At 39.7% G+C, this 24223-nt stretch overlaps 1 protein-coding gene, 1 long non-coding RNA gene and 4 other non-coding genes across 6 annotated transcripts; 5 read left to right on the top strand and 1 right to left on the bottom strand.

The window, feature by feature from the left end:
- Nucleotides 1-719: 719 nt before the first annotated feature.
- LOC142534082 (uncharacterized) lies at nt 720-2278 on the top strand. Its single transcript, XR_012816907.1, has 3 exons — nt 720-908; nt 1753-1932; nt 2023-2278. It is a non-coding gene; the product is annotated as an uncharacterized LOC142534082 (long non-coding RNA).
- Nucleotides 976-1063, top strand: LOC142538181 (small nucleolar RNA U31b). The gene has a single exon (XR_012818718.1). It is a non-coding gene; the product is annotated as a small nucleolar RNA U31b (small nucleolar RNA).
- On the top strand, nt 1154-1232 carry LOC142538167 (small nucleolar RNA Z195/SNORD33/SNORD32 family). The gene has a single exon (XR_012818705.1). It is a non-coding gene; the product is annotated as a small nucleolar RNA Z195/SNORD33/SNORD32 family (small nucleolar RNA).
- On the top strand, nt 1317-1401 carry LOC142538168 (small nucleolar RNA Z196/R39/R59 family). Its single transcript, XR_012818706.1, has one exon. It is a non-coding gene; the product is annotated as a small nucleolar RNA Z196/R39/R59 family (small nucleolar RNA).
- On the top strand, nt 1491-1635 carry LOC142538177 (small nucleolar RNA F1/F2/snoR5a). Its single transcript, XR_012818714.1, has one exon. It is a non-coding gene; the product is annotated as a small nucleolar RNA F1/F2/snoR5a (small nucleolar RNA).
- Nucleotides 2279-2852: 574 nt separating the features above from the next.
- Nucleotides 2853-4906, bottom strand: LOC142534073 (uncharacterized). The gene is made up of 3 exons (XM_075640981.1): nt 4641-4906; nt 3528-4265; nt 2853-3432 (listed from the first exon to the last, which is right to left on the bottom strand). Exons 2-3 carry the CDS (start codon nt 4086-4088, stop codon nt 3340-3342), a joined length of 654 nt encoding a protein of 217 aa, XP_075497096.1. The 5' UTR covers nt 4089-4265; nt 4641-4906; the 3' UTR covers nt 2853-3339.
- Nucleotides 4907-24223: the final 19317 nt, after the last annotated feature.

Here is a 24223-nt window from a genome sequence, read left to right as displayed (position 1 = left end):
AACACTTATTTTCTGTTGTTCTAGCGACGATATTTGATATCATTTTGTAACGTCCTGATTCGACTTCTGTCACCACTATATCAACACGTGTCTTTTCAGCGTGCTTATATCTTCATTCACATGTACCTTTGTACCAACGTGTGTCTTTACATCGTGCTTATATCCTCACTCATACGCACCCTCGTAAAATTTTCAGGGGTTCGCTCATCTCAAACTTGGGGACATACTCCGCAAACAATCATGCATTCTTTCTTCGGTGTCAAGAACTCCCGAGTCAAATGATGTAATACATGTAGTAAATATAATAACTTGTTGATTTAGTAATACGAGATTATTAAATAAGTAATGATGTTAAGATAATACAACTCTACAACGCCACATATTCGACTAATGTCTTCGTTGTACCAACACGAAACTTTTGCTTATGTCCTCATTCACACGTCTTTTGGAAATTTCTTGGTTAGGTCATCAATCTCAAAATTGTCCCAAGTAAAAAAACGCTTAATTTTGGAGTTTTTATTTTATGAGCTTACAAAAAAATGTGAATATTATCTATATAATCTTTCAAGGCTTCCGTAACTCTATAATATATTAATATCATGTATGTATACACAGTAAAAGTAATACGCAAATGGAAAAAATATAATATATATTTGTAGAGCTAATAATATTAATTTAAAGCGGATGTCAATCTCTCACCGTCCATTTTCACATATCTCTCACTTCAAAACCCTAGCGGCTTAGCGAAACCCTAACGTCGCTCTATATAAACCAGAGAGACCCGAGCTTGAACTCGCCCTGTTCTTTTGGTCGGCCGAAGAGAAGGAGAAGTGGAGAACCATAAAATCATCAAGAAGAGTGTCAAGAAATTCAAGAGGCCACAGAGCGACCGATTCGTTCCTTTCAAGGTTTCAAGTTTTGATCTTCGTTTTTTTGTTTGGAAATCGTTTAATTCTCCTGATTGTGTCCCCCGAGGAAGGTGATGATAGTGCATTTGTCGCCCCAGGCTTAAGTTGCATCGAATCATAGATGTAATGTGGTGATTGACATTTTTATCTGATTCCTCTTTGTTAGATTTGTTTACATATCTTGTTTCTACTGTTTTTTGGTTCATTACCGAAGGGTCTGGGTCTCGATTATTGAGATGAGCAGGAAGAGGCGTGATGATACTTATCCACCTATTCTGTAATTGAATGATGATCTACAAAACATGCACTACCATCTGATCTCGCTTGCTCATCTCAAGATTCGATATCATGCATTTTCTTGAATTGAAATTTCGTGTTTTTTTATTTATCATTCGTGAACTCTGTTCATGTAGTCAATGATGACGTTAACAGTAGTTTCTGATTTTTCAGTGATCATCACAAGCAAATTCACCATCTTTCGGCTGAGATTGCTGATACAGACTTCTTTTATTTATATTAATATTTTTTTTCTTCAACTCCCTTCTCTATTCGATGTATGTTTTGTTGTTGGTAAAAACCTGTATTTGCCCATGGTATCTAATGTCCAGCATTTTAATTTGTTGCTGGACATTTCGTTTCAGGGCAGAAATTAATTGGAGAACAGGTCTTGCGACATAGTTAGCTTCTACTTATAAGCTTTCTGTTACTATAAATCCTGCTTACATGTAAACAGACTAAAAGATTCACGCTTTCACCTGATTTATTGACCTCTTTGTAATATATTATGATTGCATACGTTTTCTGTTTATCTCTGACTTCAAATTCTTTCATGAATGCATGACAGACAAACTGGCGCAGGCCCAAAGGTATCGACTCTCCGGTTAGAAGAAAGTTCAAGGGTTCCAACTTTGATGCCCAACATAGGATATGGATTGGATAAGAAGACTAGACACTATCTTCTGACTGGGTTCAAGAAATTCCTGGTGCACAACGCCAAGGAGCTTGAGTTGACGATGCACAACAGGTAATGCAATATTCCCCAGCAATGGATCATGATTATTTTGTTGCCTTGGGTATATTGTGACCATGTGATATCTTTGTCCTTGTGAAACAGGACACATTGTGCAGAAATCGTTCACAATATATCAACTAAGAACAGGAAGGATATTGTGGAGCGTGCGGCTCAGCTTGATGTTGTTGTAACTAACAATCTTGCAAGGAGGATGAGTTAATCTTTGATTGACGGGGTATTGAACATAGATGAGTAATCTTGCATTGTTGTAACTAACAATTTATTGAACTAACACATTGCGGATAAATCGTTCACAATATATCGACGATTGTTTCATATAAAAGAGAAGTTTTGTTTATATTTTTTTTATATTTAAAATATGGAGTGATTTAAAAAAGTTTTTCTTAGGATGAGAATGGTAATTATAAAATTAAATATTTCAATGTCTTCTAATATAGCTACGGATTTCACACTTTAATAATATAATATAGATAATACAAAAATTTTTTAAAAGCAACAACAATGAATATACAGACATAAAATAACCATTAAACTCGATCAGAAATCATTTTGCAGTACTCAAAAGTGATAATTAAGTTTTGGAAAGCAGGACCATAAGACCAGTTGGAGGTGGTTGTGGTGAAGGCATAAAGAACAATAATCAACCAAAAGATGCGAAGACACTTGAAGAGGCGGTCTAGTAACAGTTCCAACCACGGTTGCGAGCTAAGGAAGTGACAAACCACCGGTAAGAAATTAGAGACTGGAGAGAAGTTTTCAGGTGGGAAGAGATGTTATTTTCGTGTAATTACGATTCGAGAAGAGAGTTCATAGTCATATCTCACTTGCTGACCCTTTCTACCAATTTGGCAGAGGATGATGATGGTGTTACGGATTTGCATTAAATCATAGATGGGAAGCTGGTAGTAACATTCATAAAATAGAAGGCAATCCAATATAATTGACTCAACAAATTCCCATCGTTCAGCCCACGAATATGAAGCAAGACACCACTTACATATGATGCAACTTCAAATGTTCACAAGTTTTTGCAACCTCAAATGTTTCCGAGACCAAAATATAAAACTGTACCAAAAAACCATACCACAGCACACACAGAAAAAAGAAGAAGAAAAGGTTCAGGTCTATCCACAGCAAAATTGATGAGAAAACAGGTGTGCTAAAAACCCAATCCATCTGCTTCCCCCCATAATACAACTCAAGATCTTTCCTGCTGTTCTACATATCATCACTTAATCTCTAATCGAGAAAATCAGTCCGATCTTTACACAAGGAACATTCCATCAAAGCAAATTTATTTGTAAGTCCTGCAACAAAATACTCAGTATTCGAGAAGAATGAGGTACGCGATCAAAGATTAATGCATTTGAAGCTTCAGAAGATTGTGAACTAGAATTATCATCTCCTAGACCCTGCAAACACCTCAAACAGTCCACAACAACTCTTCCACGTTGTTGTTTCCACTGGATGTGGAGCAGGAACCAACAACACCTGAAAAAAGTTTAGCAAAAACAGGAAAGATTTTTGTATAGTAGTTAGTGAAATCACAAGATATATCCCGAAAAGTAAGGTGAAAGCAACAGTACCTCAGTAACTCCAGAATCTTTCTCAAGTTCAACTCCAATGTCAGCAGCTACTCTATCATGACTTTCCTGGGTTACACAATCCTTACGATATAGGGTAACAATATTCTCAATAGATTCGTCCTTCTTCGATGGTTCATCCATAAAAACCTTTGAAATACCATTGTCTTCAACTAAACCCAGCCTTTTTACCTCAGATTCCATGGGTCCAATTATACAAGGGGCGATACATGTATCTGTCTCTACTTTCTCACCCAAGATTGAAGTGTTCTTTAATTCCTCAGCCGGGGAGTTTTCACCGACCGAATCAACTCCATCATCAATCTCAGCACGGACTATGTTCTCAGCTGGTCCTCCAGACAAAGATTCATTGCCATTTCCCAAATCAACAACCGGAGTAAGATCTATTGCAGCTTCACCTTTCTTGATAAAATTAGACTCGTCATCTGAACTGCTACGGCTACTGTCAGCTATTACCAGAGCTCCCAGACGAACTTCCGTCATCTTTGTTACTAGATTTATCCTCAATCTCAAATTCCCTGTCAATTCTGGGCCCTTCACCATCCTTAATTTTCAATTTTTCTTCTGCGGGAGTATGTGAAATGTTCTCTCCCTTCTCGTTTTCTTCTTCCAACCCCTCCGTCAAATGGCTTTGGTGGCTATCGTGGTCGTGTGAGTTGAGAGAGCTAAGCTCCCCAACATCACTGTCTTTATCATCTTGCTGCTTGATGTCATCACACCCTACCGAATTTTGATCCATTTGAAACAGTTCAGAACAAGATCGAGAACAACAAAAAAATTCAGAAATCAATAACCAAAACTTAACAAGGACAACAAATACTAATACAAGTTCTTAAATCCGGTCTCAAATACAGCTCAAAGAAAGCAAACATATTGATTCAATGCATGAGCATACATCACAACAATAGAAAATGATGCTAAATCAATCGCAAAAACACAATTTAAAGGATACCCACGAAGCCAAAGATTGATGCAAACCCAACTGTAAAGCTAAAAAAGATGTAAGAATAATTAAAAGTCACATGGGTCTGTACGAGAGAACTAAACAAACGAAGAAAAACAACCCTTTTTCAATTTAAAGAAATAATTTTATACCGTTAGAGTGATTGGAAACTGGCTGGTTTTCCTTCTTTTTCCTGGCAGCTTTCCGCTTCTTAGAACCAGAGGGCATATTTCTTGATTATTGTATATCTAATTCAGATCGATTGAAGGCAACTGTTTTGGAGTAAACTGGATCGTGGGTACCCTGCAAAAAAACTTCTTGATTCTCTCTCTCTCTCAACCACAGCTTCTCCCTCTAGCTTTGCTGATTCTTTTTGTTTTATCGTGTATCTTTTTAGGATTTGAAAAAGAAATGGTGAATTATAGTGAAGAAGAGGGGTGGTCGACTGGTCGTGGTGGGGTTTGATTGGACCATTGGGGCCTGGAGGATTCCAACGGATTCTACACTTGGGTAGGTGAGTGGTTTTTTCAAATTCTGTCATCATTTTTCCTGATTTAATTAAATATTAATTGTCATTTAATTACGATTTAAGACCGTCCACAAATTACGTTACAACTTGAAGGGCCTGTTTGGAGGGATAAATATTCCCTGACTTCTAGTGGTTTAGCAATTTAGTGATTAACAGAGATCTCTTGTGATACGGTCTCATATATCAATCATGTCTATATTTACAATAATAAGTAATATTTTTGACATAATAAGCGTAATACTTTCTTATGAACTCAAATATAATATATCTCATAAGCAGAGCCGTACCTGTGGTTCACAAGGCCTGAGGCAATATGTTAAAAAAATTTTGTTGTCATAAATAATCGTAAAGCTCATTTTGCAAATTAAAAATAACCAAAAAATAGATATAAGGAAAATATAATTTACGAGTTATATATTTATCTCTTTGCGTTTTTTTTCTTCGTGCGCCACAACATCAACATAGCTCTAACTTAATGCAGTATCATATGAACAATTATATTGAGAAAAGATTGAAATTGACAAAAAATGTAAGATATGTTGCCAAAATTGAAATTTATCAATAAAAACTATCAAAATAACAAAATGATAAATATAATGAACCAATATTGTAAAAATATATGATTTGTTTTAAATAATAAATATAATATTTTATTCAAAAAATAAAAAATAAAGATATGTAAAATAGGTAAGTATCACAATTTTTTGTGTTTTATTTTTTTGAAATGGGTCCAACTACGTAAATTCAAGAAAAGAGGCCAAATAATCGACAAGTAAAGTATAAAAGTTTAACACATGAGTTGACACAAGATAAAATAATAAATATATTGGATAAACATTACCATTTTATGCATACAAAATTTTAAAAATTTAATCAATGAGCCGTGTAGTTTTATTGTTTGGGCTCTACATAATTTGATTAAATCCACAATAACACAATCATCATATTTAATCATATTTTCAATGGATCAATGTCCAAATTTTTTTAAATGTCCATTACACAGACTATTTAGGTGCATACCTAAATAACATGACACTTATTATTTTTTTGGGCCCCTGTGAGGGCCGGGACCCTGAGGCGATGGCCTCTCTCGCCTCATAGGAGGTACGGCCATGCTCATAAATTGACTAGCGAGACATCTCACAATTTTTTTTTCTTAATTTATGTCACCGATTTCGCGATAAGAACATGAGACGGTGTACGCTGCATCACTAAATGTTTTATTCTTTGAGTCAAATGGTGATCACATGATTTGGATTTTAGCAATGAGATCCTCCACGCATCATATGAATTCCCCTCATCTAATAAATTTGTGAAATGATGCAAATTAATTAATTCAAAGTGGACATATTCTAAACTGCCCACGATCTTTCCCATACACACAAGATTGTGCCGACACATTTACATTAAATGTGGCACAAATCAACGGAGTAGTGGGGCTTTCCAGACCTTTGTATATGTCGTCCTATGTCACCATTTTCATTTAGCCCCCACAGAAAATTGTTGACCTAGTAAATTGTATTTATATCTGTCTGTCTGTTATTTTAATGATTGTAACCTATGTTTTAGGTCAGATATAAAGCAAAAATTTGTGTGAGACGATCTCACGGGTCGTATTTTATGAGACGGATATCTTATTTGAGTCATCAATGAAAAATTATTACTTTTTATGCTAAGAGTATTACTTTTTATTGTGAATATCGATAGGGTTAACCCGTCTCACAAATAAAGATTCGTGAGACCGTCTCACAAGATACTTACTGTAGATATAATTAGTACTGTTTTCCTCCGCAAAAATCAGAATCTACTCATGAAGTTTCAACATTCCATAATGAAACTTGACTTTTTGATTGATACTTCAATGTTTAAATTTCGTGTGTGAGAGTCGGAAATATATACAACTTTTCTTGTGTTGAGAAATAATTTATTTGTAAAATATACGCAAGAATTTACGTGTTTCGGCTATCTTTACAAGCCTAGTGCACGGGAGAACACAACCGACACTTCTTTTATCAATCAAGAGATTCCAGTACAGATTACAAGCTTTCACAGAAAAAACGAACAAAACTTCTACAATCGAGTTTATCCCCTCAACCTCTCATTCATTCGTGTTTCTCTCCCTTGTGATGCAGACTTAGTTTCTTTGTGGAGTCCATTCCTTATATGCCAGTAACATACACCGGTTGGACCAGTCATCAAATGAGTCCCAATTCCTTCACCTTCTAGTTTCCCTTGAGAAGTGACTTTGTGTTGTTGGCCTTCGCAACTGTACGTCTGTTGCACCACCAACTTCCCACTCCGCCTAGACTGCCAATCTTAATTATGAGACACATTAACAACAATCTCCACATTGTCTCTAAGGTTGGCTGTCCTCCATCTTCCTGTTGTTCTACTTCATTTCCACTGCATTTACTAAGTTCAGGCAATGTCTAAACTTAGAACAAGGCAGTGACTTTGTCATCACATCCGCATGATTCTTTTCAGTAGCTATTTTTTGAAGAACCACTTATCCTTTAGCAATTATATCTCTAACAAAATGTAACTTCACATCAATGTGCTTAGACCGTTCATTGTAAACTTGATGCTTTGAGAGGTTAATCGCACTTTGATTGTCACATAAAACCATTACTTGATCTTGTTTAATACCAAGCTCCGAGGTCATACCCTTAAGCCACATGGCTTGTTTTATTGCCTCAGTTGTTGCAATAAATTCTGAACCAGTAGTTGAAAGAGACTGTAGGCTAGATTTCCAAGTAACTGCAGCTCCAAATTCAATAAAGATGTATCATGTCAACGATTTTCTGTTGTCCAAGTTACCTGCATAATCAAAATCAAAATACCCAACCACCGGAATCCTTCTTATACTCACTGAAAATTTAAGATTCGATTTCAGAAGGTGATATTAGTCCGACTACAGACCTCGAATTTATCTAGGCCTGAAATCACGAAGGAGATCGTTAGACGGCGTAGCCCCTCCGACGTTCAAGTCAGATACTGCGAGTGGAATAAGAGAACAACTCAGGGTGCTGCTAAAAATTATATAATGAATGAATAATTAAACTATCAAACTTGATATTTTTAGGTGAGATTCATCATGGGTCGCCTACATTGATTAGGAATGGGCCGAGGCCCAAAGTCTGGGTTGGGCCTAATTTTGATTGGCCCATTTATGGGTATCAACGCGGCGTAGCCCCTCCGATACTTAAGTCAGATACTGCGAGTGCAATGAGAGATCATGCTTGGTTAGGAATGGGCCGGGGCCCAAAGTCTGAGTTGGACCTAATTTTGATTGGCCCATTCACACCTTCCTTTTCTTTTCTTTTCATGAGTGATTCTTGTATGTACAAATACAATCAAATGACGCCACAACGAGGTCTAGTTTTTGTTGGAAAAATGAAGATAGAGTAATACATTCGAAATTGAAGATCAATACATATATTCTGATTGAAACGCACCAAACCATTTGAATAAAAATTGTTTTATTTTTCTATAAAATCAAATCAAGCGGTTCTTAAAGATTGGCATTATTAATACAAAGCCAACTTCTCTATCTCGCCGGACATTACACACGACAAGCTAAGATATTTATCTCTATATATATTGTATCAGGACTTACGTTCACACATTCGTATATGCTGCAATGGCTACACAATACACATATATAAATATAGCACAATGTATGGCTGCAAAGTAACATAGATTATTTTAAACTCTCGTAGTGTCCAAGTATAATTTTTTTAAGTTTGCATTTTAGTTTATTTTGGGACATACGTTTAATAAAAAGATTTGCATATGTTGAAATCGATTTTCGAAAGATATGTATCACAAAACTAAAAAAAAGTTGCTCAATTGCACAATATTTAGTTGTTTATTCTCAAAATTTAGATTCAAAATATTTAAATAGTTGATAATTGTTATCCGTTTGAGATGATAATGTCGTCATTTGAGTTTGAGAACGATCAATACTAATTTCCACCAAATGATTTTTCTCGATGTGACGCGTTAAAGTTCCATAATTGCCTATTTGTTGAAATTTGTAAGTTTTCGAACAATATTCCCATTTCTTGCAAATCACCAGAAAGAAATGTCACTTTTTCAAAATGTTTGGTGAATATAATAGATGTGTAGCGAGGCACTGCTCGAATTTTAAGCGCCTTCGGATTGCTCATAATTTTTTGATTTGGACGATGATGTGTTTGTTTGGCTGCATCTTGTTTTTGTTGCTCCTCATCGGAAAAATCAAGATCATAACCGTCAACATTGAATAAGAAAAATTGCTCAAACTCGGGCATGATTCTCTTTCTGTTGCCCTTACCAATACGAGTTGAACCAGTTTTGATAAAAACAAAATTGAAGTAATTAGAAAACAAATGAACAGTTGACAATAATCTACAATTGATATTTTGATAATGAATTGAGAATTAGAGATTGCAAATTGAAGACAACAATCACGTCATCGTGACTATGGACTCTCAATAGTCACATCATCGTGGTCGTCCATAAAAAAATAATAATTAATTAAATATTGCCAACCTGCTGGGTTCAACCTATTCGACCCGACTGGTCAACAAGTTTTAGGCCCCAAAATAATAATAGGACCGCCTTTGATCGGTTACGGTTCCGGTTCAAACCGTTGACTAGGTTAACCGACCCGTTGACCACGGACCTGGTCCGAGTTCCACCCAACCAACCTAGTCTCTTCCTTGCTCCCTATTGTGATTCTTCTCGGTTTAAAGAATCTCATAATATTTAACTCAAAAAAAATTCTCTAAAACCCTCGCTTTTGCTCCTCGTGAGTTGGGTTTTCTTAAGATTTTGGTCATGAGCTATCACGCCCCAAAGCCTTGGCTCGCATCTCTGTGACTGGACAATGGATCTCTATAACAACTATTTCATATTAGTTCTCAGTTTACGAAAATGATTAACTCAAGTTGTTATACAAGTTCATTGTAGCTCATTATAAAATCATATTAAACTTTGATTTTTAAACCATATGAGACTAGGGTAGTATAATCACCCATCTTTCAGAACACGATATCCTCGTCGCTGTCTCTCCCTCGATTCAGTGTCAAGAATCTAGAAATGACTCCTACATGTTCATGATATGGCTCTCGTGATGTCCCACTTTTTCATGCAGCTTCAAGAAGTGGCCCTAATCCACATAACACTTTGCCCTGTAAAACATTTATTTTTCGGTGGTGACCATCTTCATACAATTCTGTCATGTCCCAGGCCCTAGTATGTGCCTGTGTAAGTGTACAATAGGCCCCTATTGCAACCACTTCATGTCCGTACCAGCTTTAAGAAAATCTTAACCCAAAGTTCCTATAAAAATCACTTGTAGCTCATTATAAACATATTTAAACTTTGATTTTTAAATCATGTGGAATAAAGATATTACAATCATCCCTCATATTCAAAACTCAACATCCTAGTCGTGGGCATGTACTTAGATCCATCAGTGTCGGGAATCTAGAGATGCATCTTACAAGTTCAAGAGGTGGCTCTTGTGATATAACGCTTTATCCCGTAGGTTCAAGAGGTGGCTCTCAACCACGTAGGAGTTTGTCCATATTATAAATCATTTTAAACTTGAATGGTTAACTCAAATTGCTATCAAGTACGGCGTAGCTCATTATAAATTAGTTTAAACTTGAATTTTTAACAAATGTAGGACAAGGATATTACATGTGTGACACACTGTCGTCGACCACTGCATAATTGGTGTTGGGACTGCCCTCGATTAAGATTCTACGCCAAGATTTGCTGCTTAAATAGTCGAGAATCCAGAAAATTGGTCGAAAAATAAGGTTGAGTTCAACCTACTCCGAAGACATTAATCACATGATAGATACAATGGCTATAATTGGTAAATAATTGTTATATGGGTCTAGAGATTAAGAATGGACTCCACAACAGTGATAATTGAATGTGGAGTGATGATATTACTCCCATTGTAGCATACCGTTGTTCCATAAATAGTCATATCTGGAGATGCCTCATTGGATTGATGAATAATTCCTTTCAACTTTAGAGGTTTAACAATTTAGTCCTCGTATTAATTTCACCATAAATGTTTAATCTATAGATATGCTTATCTAATGAGCTATGTGAAATAGAGCTTGATTAGTTATTCGGATTGAAAGGTATTAGTTTGATTTCGGATTGAAAGGTTATGACCAAATTCACAATCCGCCAAAATGGTGCCCGACCCATCCCATCCTCCTAAGTTTAAGGTTGTAAATAAAAATTAGGGATTATTATTAATAGATCATGAAGAGAAAATGAATTTCATTCCTTATTTATGATATGACGTCGAGATGGTGAAATATGATCTTACTTTACGATTCAAGCTTATGATATTCTATATCAAATTTTCGAAATAATATATATATGTGTGTGTTTTTTTTTTGTATCTCGAACGACCTCTATGTACTGACTATTTCATAAAATACTCACTTCTTACACTTTTATTCCAGATAAGAATGATGAACAAGTCGAAGAAGAACAAGAATACTTTTGGAGATGATGAAGATGTCATATTTGATCAAGAATTACTCTTGTTATTTATTTTATCACCTTGTTTTTACGTTGCGCTTCCGCATTACGTTTGATTTTTATCGCATTGTAAAGACGCTTATTTGATTTATGCTAGAGACTGGTTTTGGCAAAAATTATACCATGAGACTTGTCATTTTACAATTGTATAATTGTTAAATAACGCCAATGTCGATATGTGTTGGGTGCAATAATTATCCCTGCTTGGTAGAGCGATCGAACCGTGGTGCTTGAACTTCTGTGCGGTTTAAAAGATTTGATTTGCACCATTACCACCAGCTATAGCTTTTGGTAAAGCGGTAAGCAATAGATCCTACAATTGGTATCAGAGCCAAGGTCACGGGTTCGATTCCTATTGATTGCAAGGAGTGCAATTATTGGGAGGGAGATTGTTGGGTGCAATAATTGTTCCTACTTGGTAGAACGATCGAACCATGATGCTTGAGCTGCTGTGCGGTTTAAAAAATTTGAGTTGCACCATTACAACCAGCTCTAGCTTTTGGTAAAGCGGTAAGTACTCGGTCCTACAATATGCCTCATCTTGGGACGTGACATTTTGGACATTTCAACCTTTCAAATCTTCATTCTCGAACCATAATGTTCGAACAATATTTCGAATAGCTCGTGAATATGTTTGAAATTCATTACGAGCTACCCTCAAGCGAAAAAAAGCCTTCTAGATTCTAATCGAGCTTGAATTCTAATATTTGAGACTTAAATTTTTACTAATATTTAGTTTGATTCAGTTCGTTTACACAACTATCTAACTAGACGCAAAATTGTCTAGGCTCGTTCCGCTATCCTGTTTTGACATGTTCAATCTCACGTCAGCATGACTAGCGAAATACAACTAAAAATAAAAAAGTAAAGTGATAGGATCGGTTGACTAATGAAGAGTGTTTAGAAGGGGGGTTGAATAAATACTTACGACTTTTGAAATCTTTTCGAATGAAGTGTTAGTTTTGTGACAAACTGAAACTAGGAATATTGTCAGTCGATATTAATCAGTTAACAAATATTTGTGCGGAAAGAAACTGACTGATAGATAGAATATAAACTGAAATAAATAGACACGAGATTTTATTGATGTTCGGATATTTTAATTACTCCTACGTCACCCCTTCTATCACGAGGATAGGATATGCACTAAAAGACTTTGATCGATACAAAACTTGTATAGACCCACTTCAGTTTGGACTTAACACTGTCAAAACTTAAAACTTAAACTCTTAGTTTACAATGAGTATCACAGTATCTAACTGATTTTAGTACAATGAGCTCGAAATTTAGCCTTGAATGCTACTGATGTATCTAATGAGTGTGAGCTACTTTTGAATCTGAGCAGAATAACAGCAAGATGAATAGCACGACTGATCGATTATAGTTATTGTTCTCTCTCTTTTTCAACTGCTCTTCTCACCTATTTATAGGCTTCTCTTTAACGGTAACATTAAATAATTTGAATCTTTATATCCGTTGATTGCCACGTCAATATTCTTCTGACATTCGTACACGGTAAGCTCTGTAATACGACGTTCACTACAAGTTGCAGTCTTCTTTGTACTGTTGTCGGTTGAATGTCCTTTTCAACTGATGACGTGTACAGCTGAATGATCAACTGATGAGCTCACAACTGAATATGTCAACTGATCAGTTTCCAACTGATCAGTTAGTTGTCTTCGATTGGTTCAGTTTGTTTTCGATAGGTTCAGTTCAGCTGGTTTTAGTTGCCTTCGATAAACTGTGCATTAATCTTCAGTTAGGCAACTTTTAGTTTGATTTGTGTTCAAACTTGTGAAGGGCCTAAAACTCCTTTCTTGAAAATTTGCGGAAAATTAAAAATTTTCTTTTTAAAAGAACTCAAATGGCCTCATTCATAAAAATCACTGGTGAATCAAGTTCCATATTTCAAAATATTGCAGCGGAAGAAAATAAAATTTGCCAAAAATCACAATTTAAAAATATCCAACAACTGATAAAAATTGTTTGCGGAATAACATAACAACTGCTGCACTGAGGTCCTCGGGTGCCACTACTGCCGACCCAAGCTGGCTCACTGGTCCCCGCCCTCGGCCCTGGCCTCATCAGTACCTACAACAATCAAGTCTAGTGAGCCTAAAGACTCAGCATGTATATATCGCAGGTAACGAGTAAAAATCTGAATTAAAATATGCATGAGTTAACATATCCTGTCCTGAGGCATACTGAAAATAATCTGTACTAAGCAATTATAATACGTGCATAACTGAACTGGAAATCACTGTAAAAATATTTGCTCCTTGGAGCCTGTACTGAAATATCTGGTAAAATTTTCTGTTGAGATTATGTTTTACGCCTGTGGCCACTGCACTAAGCTGAACTGATCGGTAACTGGCTACCGGGGAGGCTGAAACTGATCTGAGCTGGCCGGTCACTGGCGACCGGGTGGTACCATACTGAACTGATCGGTCACTGGCGACCGTATAAAATAACACTCCCACATAGTGAATGAACCACAAGCCATATCGCATAAATCTCAAAAATAATCATTTTCTGTTTAATGCACGTAAAATAATTAACTGGCGTAATGAAAATTCCTGTAATTTTACCAACTGGATTGGATTGGATCGTTCCCAGGCTCGCTGCAACCTAACTGTGCCATGAAAAATACGCAATAGCTTAAACATGACCAACTATGCAATTTACGTTCAAAAGATGCGACTATGACGCCTAATGACTTCGCATTTAATCATGACTCCGAGCCAACCTGAACCGACACTGAACCGACGTATAGTCATGATTAAAATACGCTGAAAAATCATAAAATAATGTTCCTAAAATGATAGGGTCGAAATCTAGGTGGAATGGAGGCCAAAACACGAAACGCTCTTTCGAGAGTCAATTTGGCACATTGCACCGTAAATTCTCGTACGACCTCAAAAATGATCCAAATGACAAACGGTCAAAAACATGACCTTCATAACTCAATGAGGCACTGTCCAGTCCAAGGCCATGGGCTAAAAGCCAACCAAGAACTCGAACGAGCCTCTGAACCGACACAGCAACTTGCTGTAATTTCCAGCAGCTGCGACCTAGCTTGCATCGCGTCGTTTGCGAGACTTTTGGCCATTGGGGCTTTAACCACCGACCAAAGCCTCTCCACAACGTCCCAAGGAATGATTTGAACCATGGCTAAGGGCCCTAGGCCAGCCACAATTCGCCTCATTCCAGCAACCACCCGAAAGTTCTCACCGAGGGCCCTCATGCGTGCGTGTGTAGTGTTTATGCTATGATCGATGTCTTGCGTCGTTCCAGTGGCCATTTGATTGACCATGGCACGATCTAGACATCTAGGAGCATGATATGAACCGTGGCTAAGGGCCATAGGCCAACCAAGATCCACACCAAGCAACAAAAGAAACGAAACCATATGCTGAAAAATGGAAGGGCCGAATGGGGAAAGGGGCTGTTCTTGTTGATTATTTAAAAACCGATGAGCCATGGACCAAGCCACCAAAAGGGCGACTTAGTCACGTCTTAGACATGCTAGGGAAGTGATCCAACCATGGCTATAGGCCCTTGGGGCAGCCAAGATCAGATCCTTCCTCCTTGACATCCAAACTGAATTTTCGAATCACATTTCTGCACCTATGGGGAACTTGCTGTCATTTCGGTTTTCCAGCAAGCATGGGGCTGGTTTGGATGGACCAACAAGGTCCTAATGCATCCTACTACATGTATACAAGCCGCCTTGGGAGCCTGGAGTCGATCCAATACCTGAAACTCACAAACCAAAAGAAATCGTGAAGCTTGCCATGAAGAGCCGAAATTCTGCATGTGTGTTCCAAAATATTTTGACATGTATCTCGGTTTTTGCTTGCTAAAACATGATCATGTACTGAAAAATAAATGATAATATGACTTGATTGAGGTTTGAAAGAAATCTAGACATGCCTGGTTTCGTTTCGAAAGAAAATGAACGAAACGACGACGACGCGGCACGGAGGAGGTGGAGCGCTTCTCTTTTCTACCTTACCTTGCTCTCGATTTTTCTCTCTTCTTTTTGGCTAGGTACCTCACGATTTTTCTACTGAAAATGAGTGTGAATTCACTCTGAATTTTCGAAAAGGAGAGGGGGGAAAAATGGTTATGAGGGGTGAGGAGAAGGGTGCACAATATAAGGAAGAATCAAGACCAAGTCCACTCCCCTTTGAATTTTAAATTTTGAATTGATATCAAATGAGTTGGTGGATGCTTCTAGGAGGTAGTGGCCGAAATTTCTCTTGTTCTAGACTAGGATATGTCCATTTATTTAATTAAATTGTGCTCCCAAAAATCCTAGAATTATCCTACTAATTACATGCAAAGAATTGGTCAAAGTTGATGAGTTGGAAAATGAATCTTCTAGCACTAAGGGTGGCCGAAAAATGCATAATAAAATAAAGGGGAATGTTGATTATCTAGTCAACTAATAATCCTTGAAAGCCTTACTAATCCTTTAAATAATTTTAGTGAGCTAACCCCTTAATTTAATAACTTAAATGAGTTCATTTCTTAATCACCTCAAATAATTAAATTAAATCCTCAAACCTCCCTTTCTAACTTAAATGAACTTGGTTGCTGGCTAAATTAGCTTCTGGAAATATTTCTCGAAATCTTAAATTCTATCTCAAAACTCCAACTCCGGTCCGGCCTCACTGAAAATACTGAAATGCTAAAAATCAATCTACTGAACTGAAATAATAAATAATTAACTTCAAATAAATGCATCATGCAATGAAGTCAATTAAATTTAAGAAAACCTAGAATTATGCATGGCTTATACGTCTACTGATTTACGGGTTCTACAATCCTCCCCCCCTTAAATAAATTTCGTCCTCGAAATTAGAACTCACCGAATAACTCGGGGTATCGACTTCTCATCTCCGGCTCAGAATCCCACGTAGCTTCCTCCTCTGAATGGTTGAGCCATTTGACTTTGACTCACTTAACCAACTTGTTCCGAAGTTTCTTCTCCTGACTGTCTAGGATCTGCACGGGTCTCTCCTCATAAGATAAGTTCGGAGTAAGCTGCAACGGCTCGAAATTCAGCACATGCGAAGGATTTGCCATATACTTCCTCAGCATGGAGACGTGAAAGACATTGTGTACTCCGGCCAGATTTGGCGGAAGAGCCACACGATACGCTAGCGTCCCAACTCTGTCAAGGATCTCAAACGGTCCAGTGAATCTCGGACTGAGCTTCCCTTTCTTGCCAAATCTCATGACACCCTTCATAGGTGCCACTTTCACGAAGACATGATCGCCCACTGCAAACTCTAACTCTCTCCTCCGCTGATCGGCATAACTCTTCTGTCGACTCTGAGCAGTCCTCATTCTATCACGGATCTTGACTACTACGTCTGCTGCCTGCTGAACAATCTCTGGACCCAACTCTGCTCTCTCTCCTACTTCATCCCAATGAACAGGAGATCTACACTTGCGACCATACAGCGCTTCATACGGAGCCATACCTATGGACGACTGGAAACTGTTGTTATAGGTGAACTCTACCAATGGTAAGTTCGACTCCCAACTCCCAGAGAAATCAATGACGCAAGCACGGAGAAGATCCTCTAAGATCTGAATAACTCGCTCCGACTGTCCATCTGTCTGCGGATGGAAAGCTGTGCTAAAAAGCAACTTCGTACCCAAAGTCGAATGCAAACTCTTCCAAAACGAGGAAGTGAATCTGGGATCTCTGTCGGATACGATCGAAACTGGAATACCATGGAGTCGGACTATCTCTCGGATATACAGCTCTGCATACTGAACCATGGTGAAAGTCGTCTTAATAGGCAAGAAGTGCGCTGATTTGGTAAGACGATCTACAATCACCCAGATGGCATTCGATCCTCTGGCTGACCTCGGCAATCCGGTCACAAAGTCCATGGTAATGTTCTCCCACTTCCACTCGGGAATAGGAAGAGGCTTGAGCAAACCTGCTGGTCTCTGATGCTCGGCCTTCACTAACTGGCAAGTCACGCACTCGGATACAAAACGCCTAATGTCCTTCTTCATCCCTGGCCACCAATACAATAGCTGCAGATCTTTGTACATCTTCGTACTCCCAGGGTGAATGGAGTACGGGGACGTATGGGCCTCTGATAAGATGTCTGCTCGGATAGAATCACTGCTAGGAACCCATATCCTATCTCGGTATCTCACAATACCGTCGCTGACTGTATACAAAACACTGCCCTTGGCTTCATCTCTCTTCTTACACTGTGCCAACTGCTCATCTGCGGTCTGACCACTGCGAATACGGTCCAAAAGGGAAGACTGAATGGTCAAGGTAGATAGACGAGGAACTCTGCCTCGAGAATAAGTCTCAAGATCAAACCTCTGCATCTCAATCTGAAGAGGTTTCTGCATCGTCAAATGAGCCATCACTGCGACTTTCCTGCTCAAAGCATCCGCAACTACATTAGCTTTACCCGGGTGGTAGCTAATGTCACAATCGTAGTCTTTCACAAGCTCCAACCAACGCCTCTGACGCATGTTCAGCTCCTTCTGCGTAAAGAAATACTTGAGGCTTTTGTGGTCGGTAAAGATCTGACACTTCTCTCCATACAGATAGTGCCTCCAAATCTTCAAAGCAAAAACTACGGCCGCTAACTCCAGATCATGGGTAGGGTAATTCTTCTCGTGGATTTTCAGCTGTCGAGAAGCATACGCTATCACTCTCCCATGCTGCATCAAAACTGCACCTAAACCAAGCTTCGAAGCATCGGTATAAAGGACAAACTCACCAGATCCTGACGGTACAGCCAAATTGGGTGCTGAGATAAGAGCTTGTTTCAAAGTATCGAAGCTCTTCTGACACTCCTCGCTCCACACAAACTTCACATTTTTCTTGGTCAGTGCTGTGAGTGGAACGGCGATGGATGAGAATCCCTGAATGAACTTCCTGTAATATCCTGCTAGCCCAAGAAAACTGCGGATCTCTGATGCATTCTGAGGCACAACCCAATCTCTGACTGCTGCAACTTTCGCCGGGTCTACCTCAATGCCACTGCTAGAAACAATGTGGCCCAAGAACGCCACCTTCTCTAACCAGAATTCGCACTTATTGAACTTTGCGAATAGTTTATGTTTCTGCAATGTCTGCAACACTGTGGTCAGATGCCTGCTGTGCTCCTCCCGACTCTTGGAGTAGACGAGAATGTCATCTATGAACACTATCACAAACTGGTCGAGGTACGGCTGAAATACGCGATTCATTAGATCCATGAAGATCGCTGGCGCATTCGTCAGACCGAACGGCATCACAAGGAACTCGTAGTGGCCATAACGAGTCCTGAAAGCTGTCTTCGAAACATCAGCACCTCTCACCCTCAACTGGTGATAACCCGAACGCAGATCTATCTTGGAGAAAATCGAAGCTCCCTGCAACTGGTCAAACAGATCCTCAATCCTCGGCAGTGGGTATTTATTCTTCACTGTAACCCTGTTCAACTCCCGGTAGTCAATGCAAAGCCTCATCGAGCCATCCTTCTTTTTCACAAATAAGACTGGTGCGCCCTATGGAGAAAAGCTCGGGCGAATGAACTCCTTGTCGAGAAGTTCCTGGATCTGCTTCTTAAGCTCTGCCATCTCTGTCGGTGCTAGTCGGTATGGCGCTTTGGATATCGGAGCCGTACCTGGCATAAGCTCAATGGAAAACTCCACCTCTCTCTCTGGTGGCATACCAGAGACGTCTTCGGGAAAAACGTCTAAGAAATCTCTAACTATCGGAACATCTGATGCTGACTGGCTGGGTTCCTCGGGGACAGATAAAAAGGTTGCTAGAAATGCCCGACACCCTCTATGCATGAGCTTCCTAGCCTGAACATAAGGAATAATGCGCGGTAAAGGAAAGTACCTGTCCGGCTCAAATAAGAACTGCTCCATTCCAGGCGGTCGGACAAGAACAGATCTCCACTGGAAGTCTATCAACACTCTGTTCCTCAATAGCCAGTCCATCCCTAGGATGATGTCAAATTCCGGCATCGGTAGCACAATCAGATCCGCATAAACAAGATTACCGTGCAACTCAAGTTCTATATCTCGGATAACATTGGTGGCTGCCATCTCCTCGCCTGACGGCAAACCAGATATAAAAATTCTCCCTGAAAGATCGGAACTCTAAGTTGAATCCCACTACAAGATCTAAACTTATAGACATGCAAAGGTCAAGGTTCCTCTAGCTTAATTCCTCTGAAATAAATCTGAGTAGAGCATGCAATCCTATAACAGTTCTAAGTTCAAAAATCTAAATCCCGATTCCTAAAATGCTGAAATTCGAAGAATAACTTAAAGTTTAAAGGTACCTGTCAACAACATAGTCTCCGGGTTGGTTTCCGCGGCATGGAGAGCAAAAACTCTGCCTTGGGTAGGCGGATTCCTCTGAGGACACTGCAGCAACATGTGGTCTGGACTGCCACACTTAAAACACTTTCCTGAGCCAGCCATACATGCTCCAGGATGGCGACGTGAGCACCTGGGACAGACTGGGTGCTCCTGAGTCCTCGGGGCTGGGCGTCCCCGCTGCTGCTGCTGGCCTCGGTTCCTGGGCGGTCCATGAAAAGGCCTCTTATTCTGCTGCTGATGCTGATGAGGAGGAGGGCGGTGCGGTGCCTGGACTGGGCGCTTGCCCTGGCGATCCCTCTCGATATCCCGCAGATCCTGCTCTGCGGCTAAGGCCTTGGAGACGGCAATCTCATAAGTAGCAGGGTCAGATACCCTAACATCCCGGCGCAAGATCGGCCGTAAGCCCACCAGGAAGTGCATCAGCTTCGCTCTGGCATCATTCGCTATCAGGGGCACAAAGTGACAGCCCCTCTCGAACTTACGGATAAACTCCGTAACCGACATATCCCCCTGTCTCAGGCTCATGAACTCGGTGGTCAGCCTGGTGCGAACCTCCTCAGCAAAATACTTGGAGTAGAAAACCTCCGTAAAGCGGGTCCAAGAAAGTGTAGCCAAGGTCAGGGCTACCGAAGCTCCTTCCCACCATAAGCGGGCGTCTCCAGTGAACAGGTAGGTGGCACATCGGACTCGGTCTGCGTCCCCCAGCTCCATAAAATCGAAGATAACCTCGAGGGATTTGATCCATCCCTCGGCAACCATGGGGTCAGATGCCCCAGAGAATTCCTTCGGGCGCATCTTCATGAATCGCTCATACACAGCCTCGGGCCCTGTCGGCCTGGCTGCGGCTGCGGCTACGGCTGCGGCATTGCCCCCCGCAAACTGTGCGAAGAATTGTGCCATCCCAGCTAACATCTGGGCACTCATGTCCGGTGGTGGCGGTGGAGGAGGTGGTAGGTCTCCCTCCGGTCTATGCTCCTCTCTGTCCTCTCGGCGAGGCTCCTCCTCTCTGTTGCGCTCTAAAATGCGTCTAGGGGGCATACTGTTCCAACATAACCCATACGTAACTAACATGCATAATTCCATACTTTATTTTTAAATGAACACTGAAATACTGAAAATCTGGAAGCATGTTGACAAAATAATTCATGCTTTAACTGAAATGCTGAACAAAATGCTGAACTGAAAAACTTACAGACCAAAGGCGTGGCTTCGTGAGCTTCTCGCGATCAGTAGTAGTGAAACCCTATACAGAACCTCGCTCTGATACCAACTGTGAAGGGCCTAAAACTCCTTTCTTGAAAATTTGCGGAAAATTAAAAATTTTCTTTTTAAAAGAACTCAAATGGCCTCATTCATAAAAATCACTGGTGAATCAAGTTCCATATTTCAAAATATTGCAGCGGAAGAAAATAAAATTTGCCAAAAATCACAATTTAAAAATATCCAACAACTGATAAAAATTGTTTGCGGAATAACATAACAACTGCTGCACTGAGGTCCTCGGGTGCCACTACTGCCGACCCAAGCTGGCTCACTGGTCCCCGCCCTCGGCCCTGGCCTCATCAGTACCTACAACAATCAAGTCTAGTGAGCCTAAAGACTCAGCATGTATATATCGCAGGTAACGAGTAAAAATCTGAATTAAAATATGCATGAGTTAACATATCCTGTCCTGAGGCATACTGAAAATAATCTGTACTAAGCAATTATAATACGTGCATAACTGAACTGGAAATCACTGTAAAAATATTTGCTCCTTGGAGCCTGTACTGAAATATCTGGTAAAATTTTCTGTTGAGATTATGTTTTACGCCTGTGGCCACTGCACTAAGCTGAACTGATCGGTAACTGGCTACCGGGGAGGCTGAAACTGATCTGAGCTGGCCGGTCACTGGCGACCGGGTGGTACCATACTGAACTGATCGGTCACTGGCGACCGTATAAAATAACACTCCCACATAGTGAATGAACCACAAGCCATATCGCATAAATCTCAAAAATAATCATTTTCTGTTTAATGCACGTAAAATAATTAACTGGCGTAATGAAAATTCCTGTAATTTTACCAACTGGATTGGATTGGATCGTTCCCAGGCTCGCTGCAACCTAACTGTGCCATGAAAAATACGCAATAGCTTAAACATGACCAACTATGCAATTTACGTTCAAAAGATGCGACTATGACGCCTAATGACTTCGCATTTAATCATGACTCCGAGCCAACCTGAACCGACACTGAACCGACGTATAGTCATGATTAAAATACGCTGAAAAATCATAAAATAATGTTCCTAAAATGATAGGGTCGAAATCTAGGTGGAATGGAGGCCAAAACACGAAACGCTCTTTCGAGAGTCAATTTGGCACATTGCACCGTAAATTCTCGTACGACCTCAAAAATGATCCAAATGACAAACGGTCAAAAACATGACCTTCATAACTCAATGAGGCACTGTCCAGTCCAAGGCCATGGGCTAAAAGCCAACCAATAACTCGAACGAGCCTCTGAACCGACACAGCAACTTGCTGTAATTTCCAGCAGCTGCGACCTAGCTTGCATCGCGTCGTTTGCGAGACTTTTGGCCATTGGGGCTTTAACCACCGACCAAAGCCTCTCCACAACGTCCCAAGGAATGATTTGAACCATGGCTAAGGGCCCTAGGCCAGCCACAATTCGCCTCATTCCAGCAACCACCCGAAAGTTCTCACCGAGGGCCCTCATGCGTGCGTGTGTAGTGTTTATGCTATGATCGATGTCTTGCGTCGTTCCAGTGGCCATTTGATTGACCATGGCACGATCTAGACATCTAGGAGCATGATATGAACCGTGGCTAAGGGCCATAGGCCAACCAAGATCCACACCAAGCAACAAAAGAAACGAAACCATATGCTGAAAAATGGAAGGGCCGAATGGGGAAAGGGGCTGTTCTTGTTGATTATTTAAAAACCGATGAGCCATGGACCAAGCCACCAAAAGGGCGACTTAGTCACGTCTTAGACATGCTAGGGAAGTGATCCAACCATGGCTATAGGCCCTTGGGGCAGCCAAGATCAGATCCTTCCTCCTTGACATCCAAACTGAATTTTCGAATCACATTTCTGCACCTATGGGGAACTTGCTGTCATTTCGGTTTTCCAGCAAGCATGGGGCTGGTTTGGATGGACCAACAAGGTCCTAATGCATCCTACTACATGTATACAAGCCGCCTTGGGAGCCTGGAGTCGATCCAATACCTGAAACTCACAAACCAAAAGAAATCGTGAAGCTTGCCATGAAGAGCCGAAATTCTGCATGTGTGTTCCAAAATATTTTGACATGTATCTCGGTTTTTGCTTGCTAAAACATGATCATGTACTGAAAAATAAATGATAATATGACTTGATTGAGGTTTGAAAGAAATCTAGACATGCCTGGTTTCGTTTCGAAAGAAAACGAACGAAACGACGACGACGCGGCACGGAGGAGGTGGAGCGCTTCTCTTTTCTACCTTACCTTGCTCTCGATTTTTCTCTCTTCTTTTTGGCTAGGTACCTCACGATTTTTCTACTGAAAATGAGTGTGAATTCACTCTGAATTTTCGAAAAGGAGAGGGGGGAAAAATGGTTATGAGGGGTGAGGAGAAGGGTGCACAATATAAGGAAGAATCAAGACCAAGTCCACTCCCCTTTGAATTTTAAATTTTGAATTGATATCAAATGAGTTGGTGGATGCTTCTAGGAGGTAGTGGCCGAAATTTCTCTTGTTCTAGACTAGGATATGTCCATTTATTTAATTAAATTGTGCTCCCAAAAATCCTAGAATTATCCTACTAATTACATGCAAAGAATTGGTCAAAGTTGATGAGTTGGAAAATGAATCTTCTAGCACTAAGGGTGGCCGAAAAATGCATAATAAAATAAAGGAGAATGTTGATTATCTAGTCAACTAATAATCCTTGAAAGCCTTACTAATCCTTTAAATAATTTTAGTGAGCTAACCCCTTAATTTAATAACTTAAATGAGTTCATTTCTTAATCACCTCAAATAATTAAATTAAATCCTCAAACCTCCCTTTCTAACTTAAATGAACTTGGTTGCTGGCTAAATTAGCTTCTGGAAATATTTCTCGAAATCTTAAATTCTATCTCAAAACTCCAACTCCGGTCCGGCCTCACTGAAAATACTGAAATGCTAAAAATCAATCTACTGAACTGAAATAATAAATAATTAACTTCAAATAAATGCATCATGCAATGAAGTCAATTAAATTTAAGAAAACCTAGAATTATGCATGGCTT

This window comes from Primulina tabacum, chromosome 2 (genome assembly GCF_025594145.1).
Source record: "Primulina tabacum isolate GXHZ01 chromosome 2, ASM2559414v2, whole genome shotgun sequence".
Classification (NCBI taxonomy): Eukaryota; Viridiplantae; Streptophyta; class Magnoliopsida; order Lamiales; family Gesneriaceae; genus Primulina; species Primulina tabacum.
Note: the sequence above shows the minus strand (reverse complement) of the source record. Positions and strands in the feature narration are given on the sequence as shown.

Coding starts and splice junctions, on each gene's coding strand:
- LOC142534073 (XM_075640981.1), bottom strand. CDS start 4,088: ATGGTGAAGGGCCCAGAATTGACAGGGAATTTGAGATTGAGGATAAAT. Junction 3,433..3,527: donor AAGATTCTGGAGTTACTGAG/GTACTGTTGCTT, acceptor AACTTTTTTCAG/GTGTTGTTGGTTCCTGCTCC.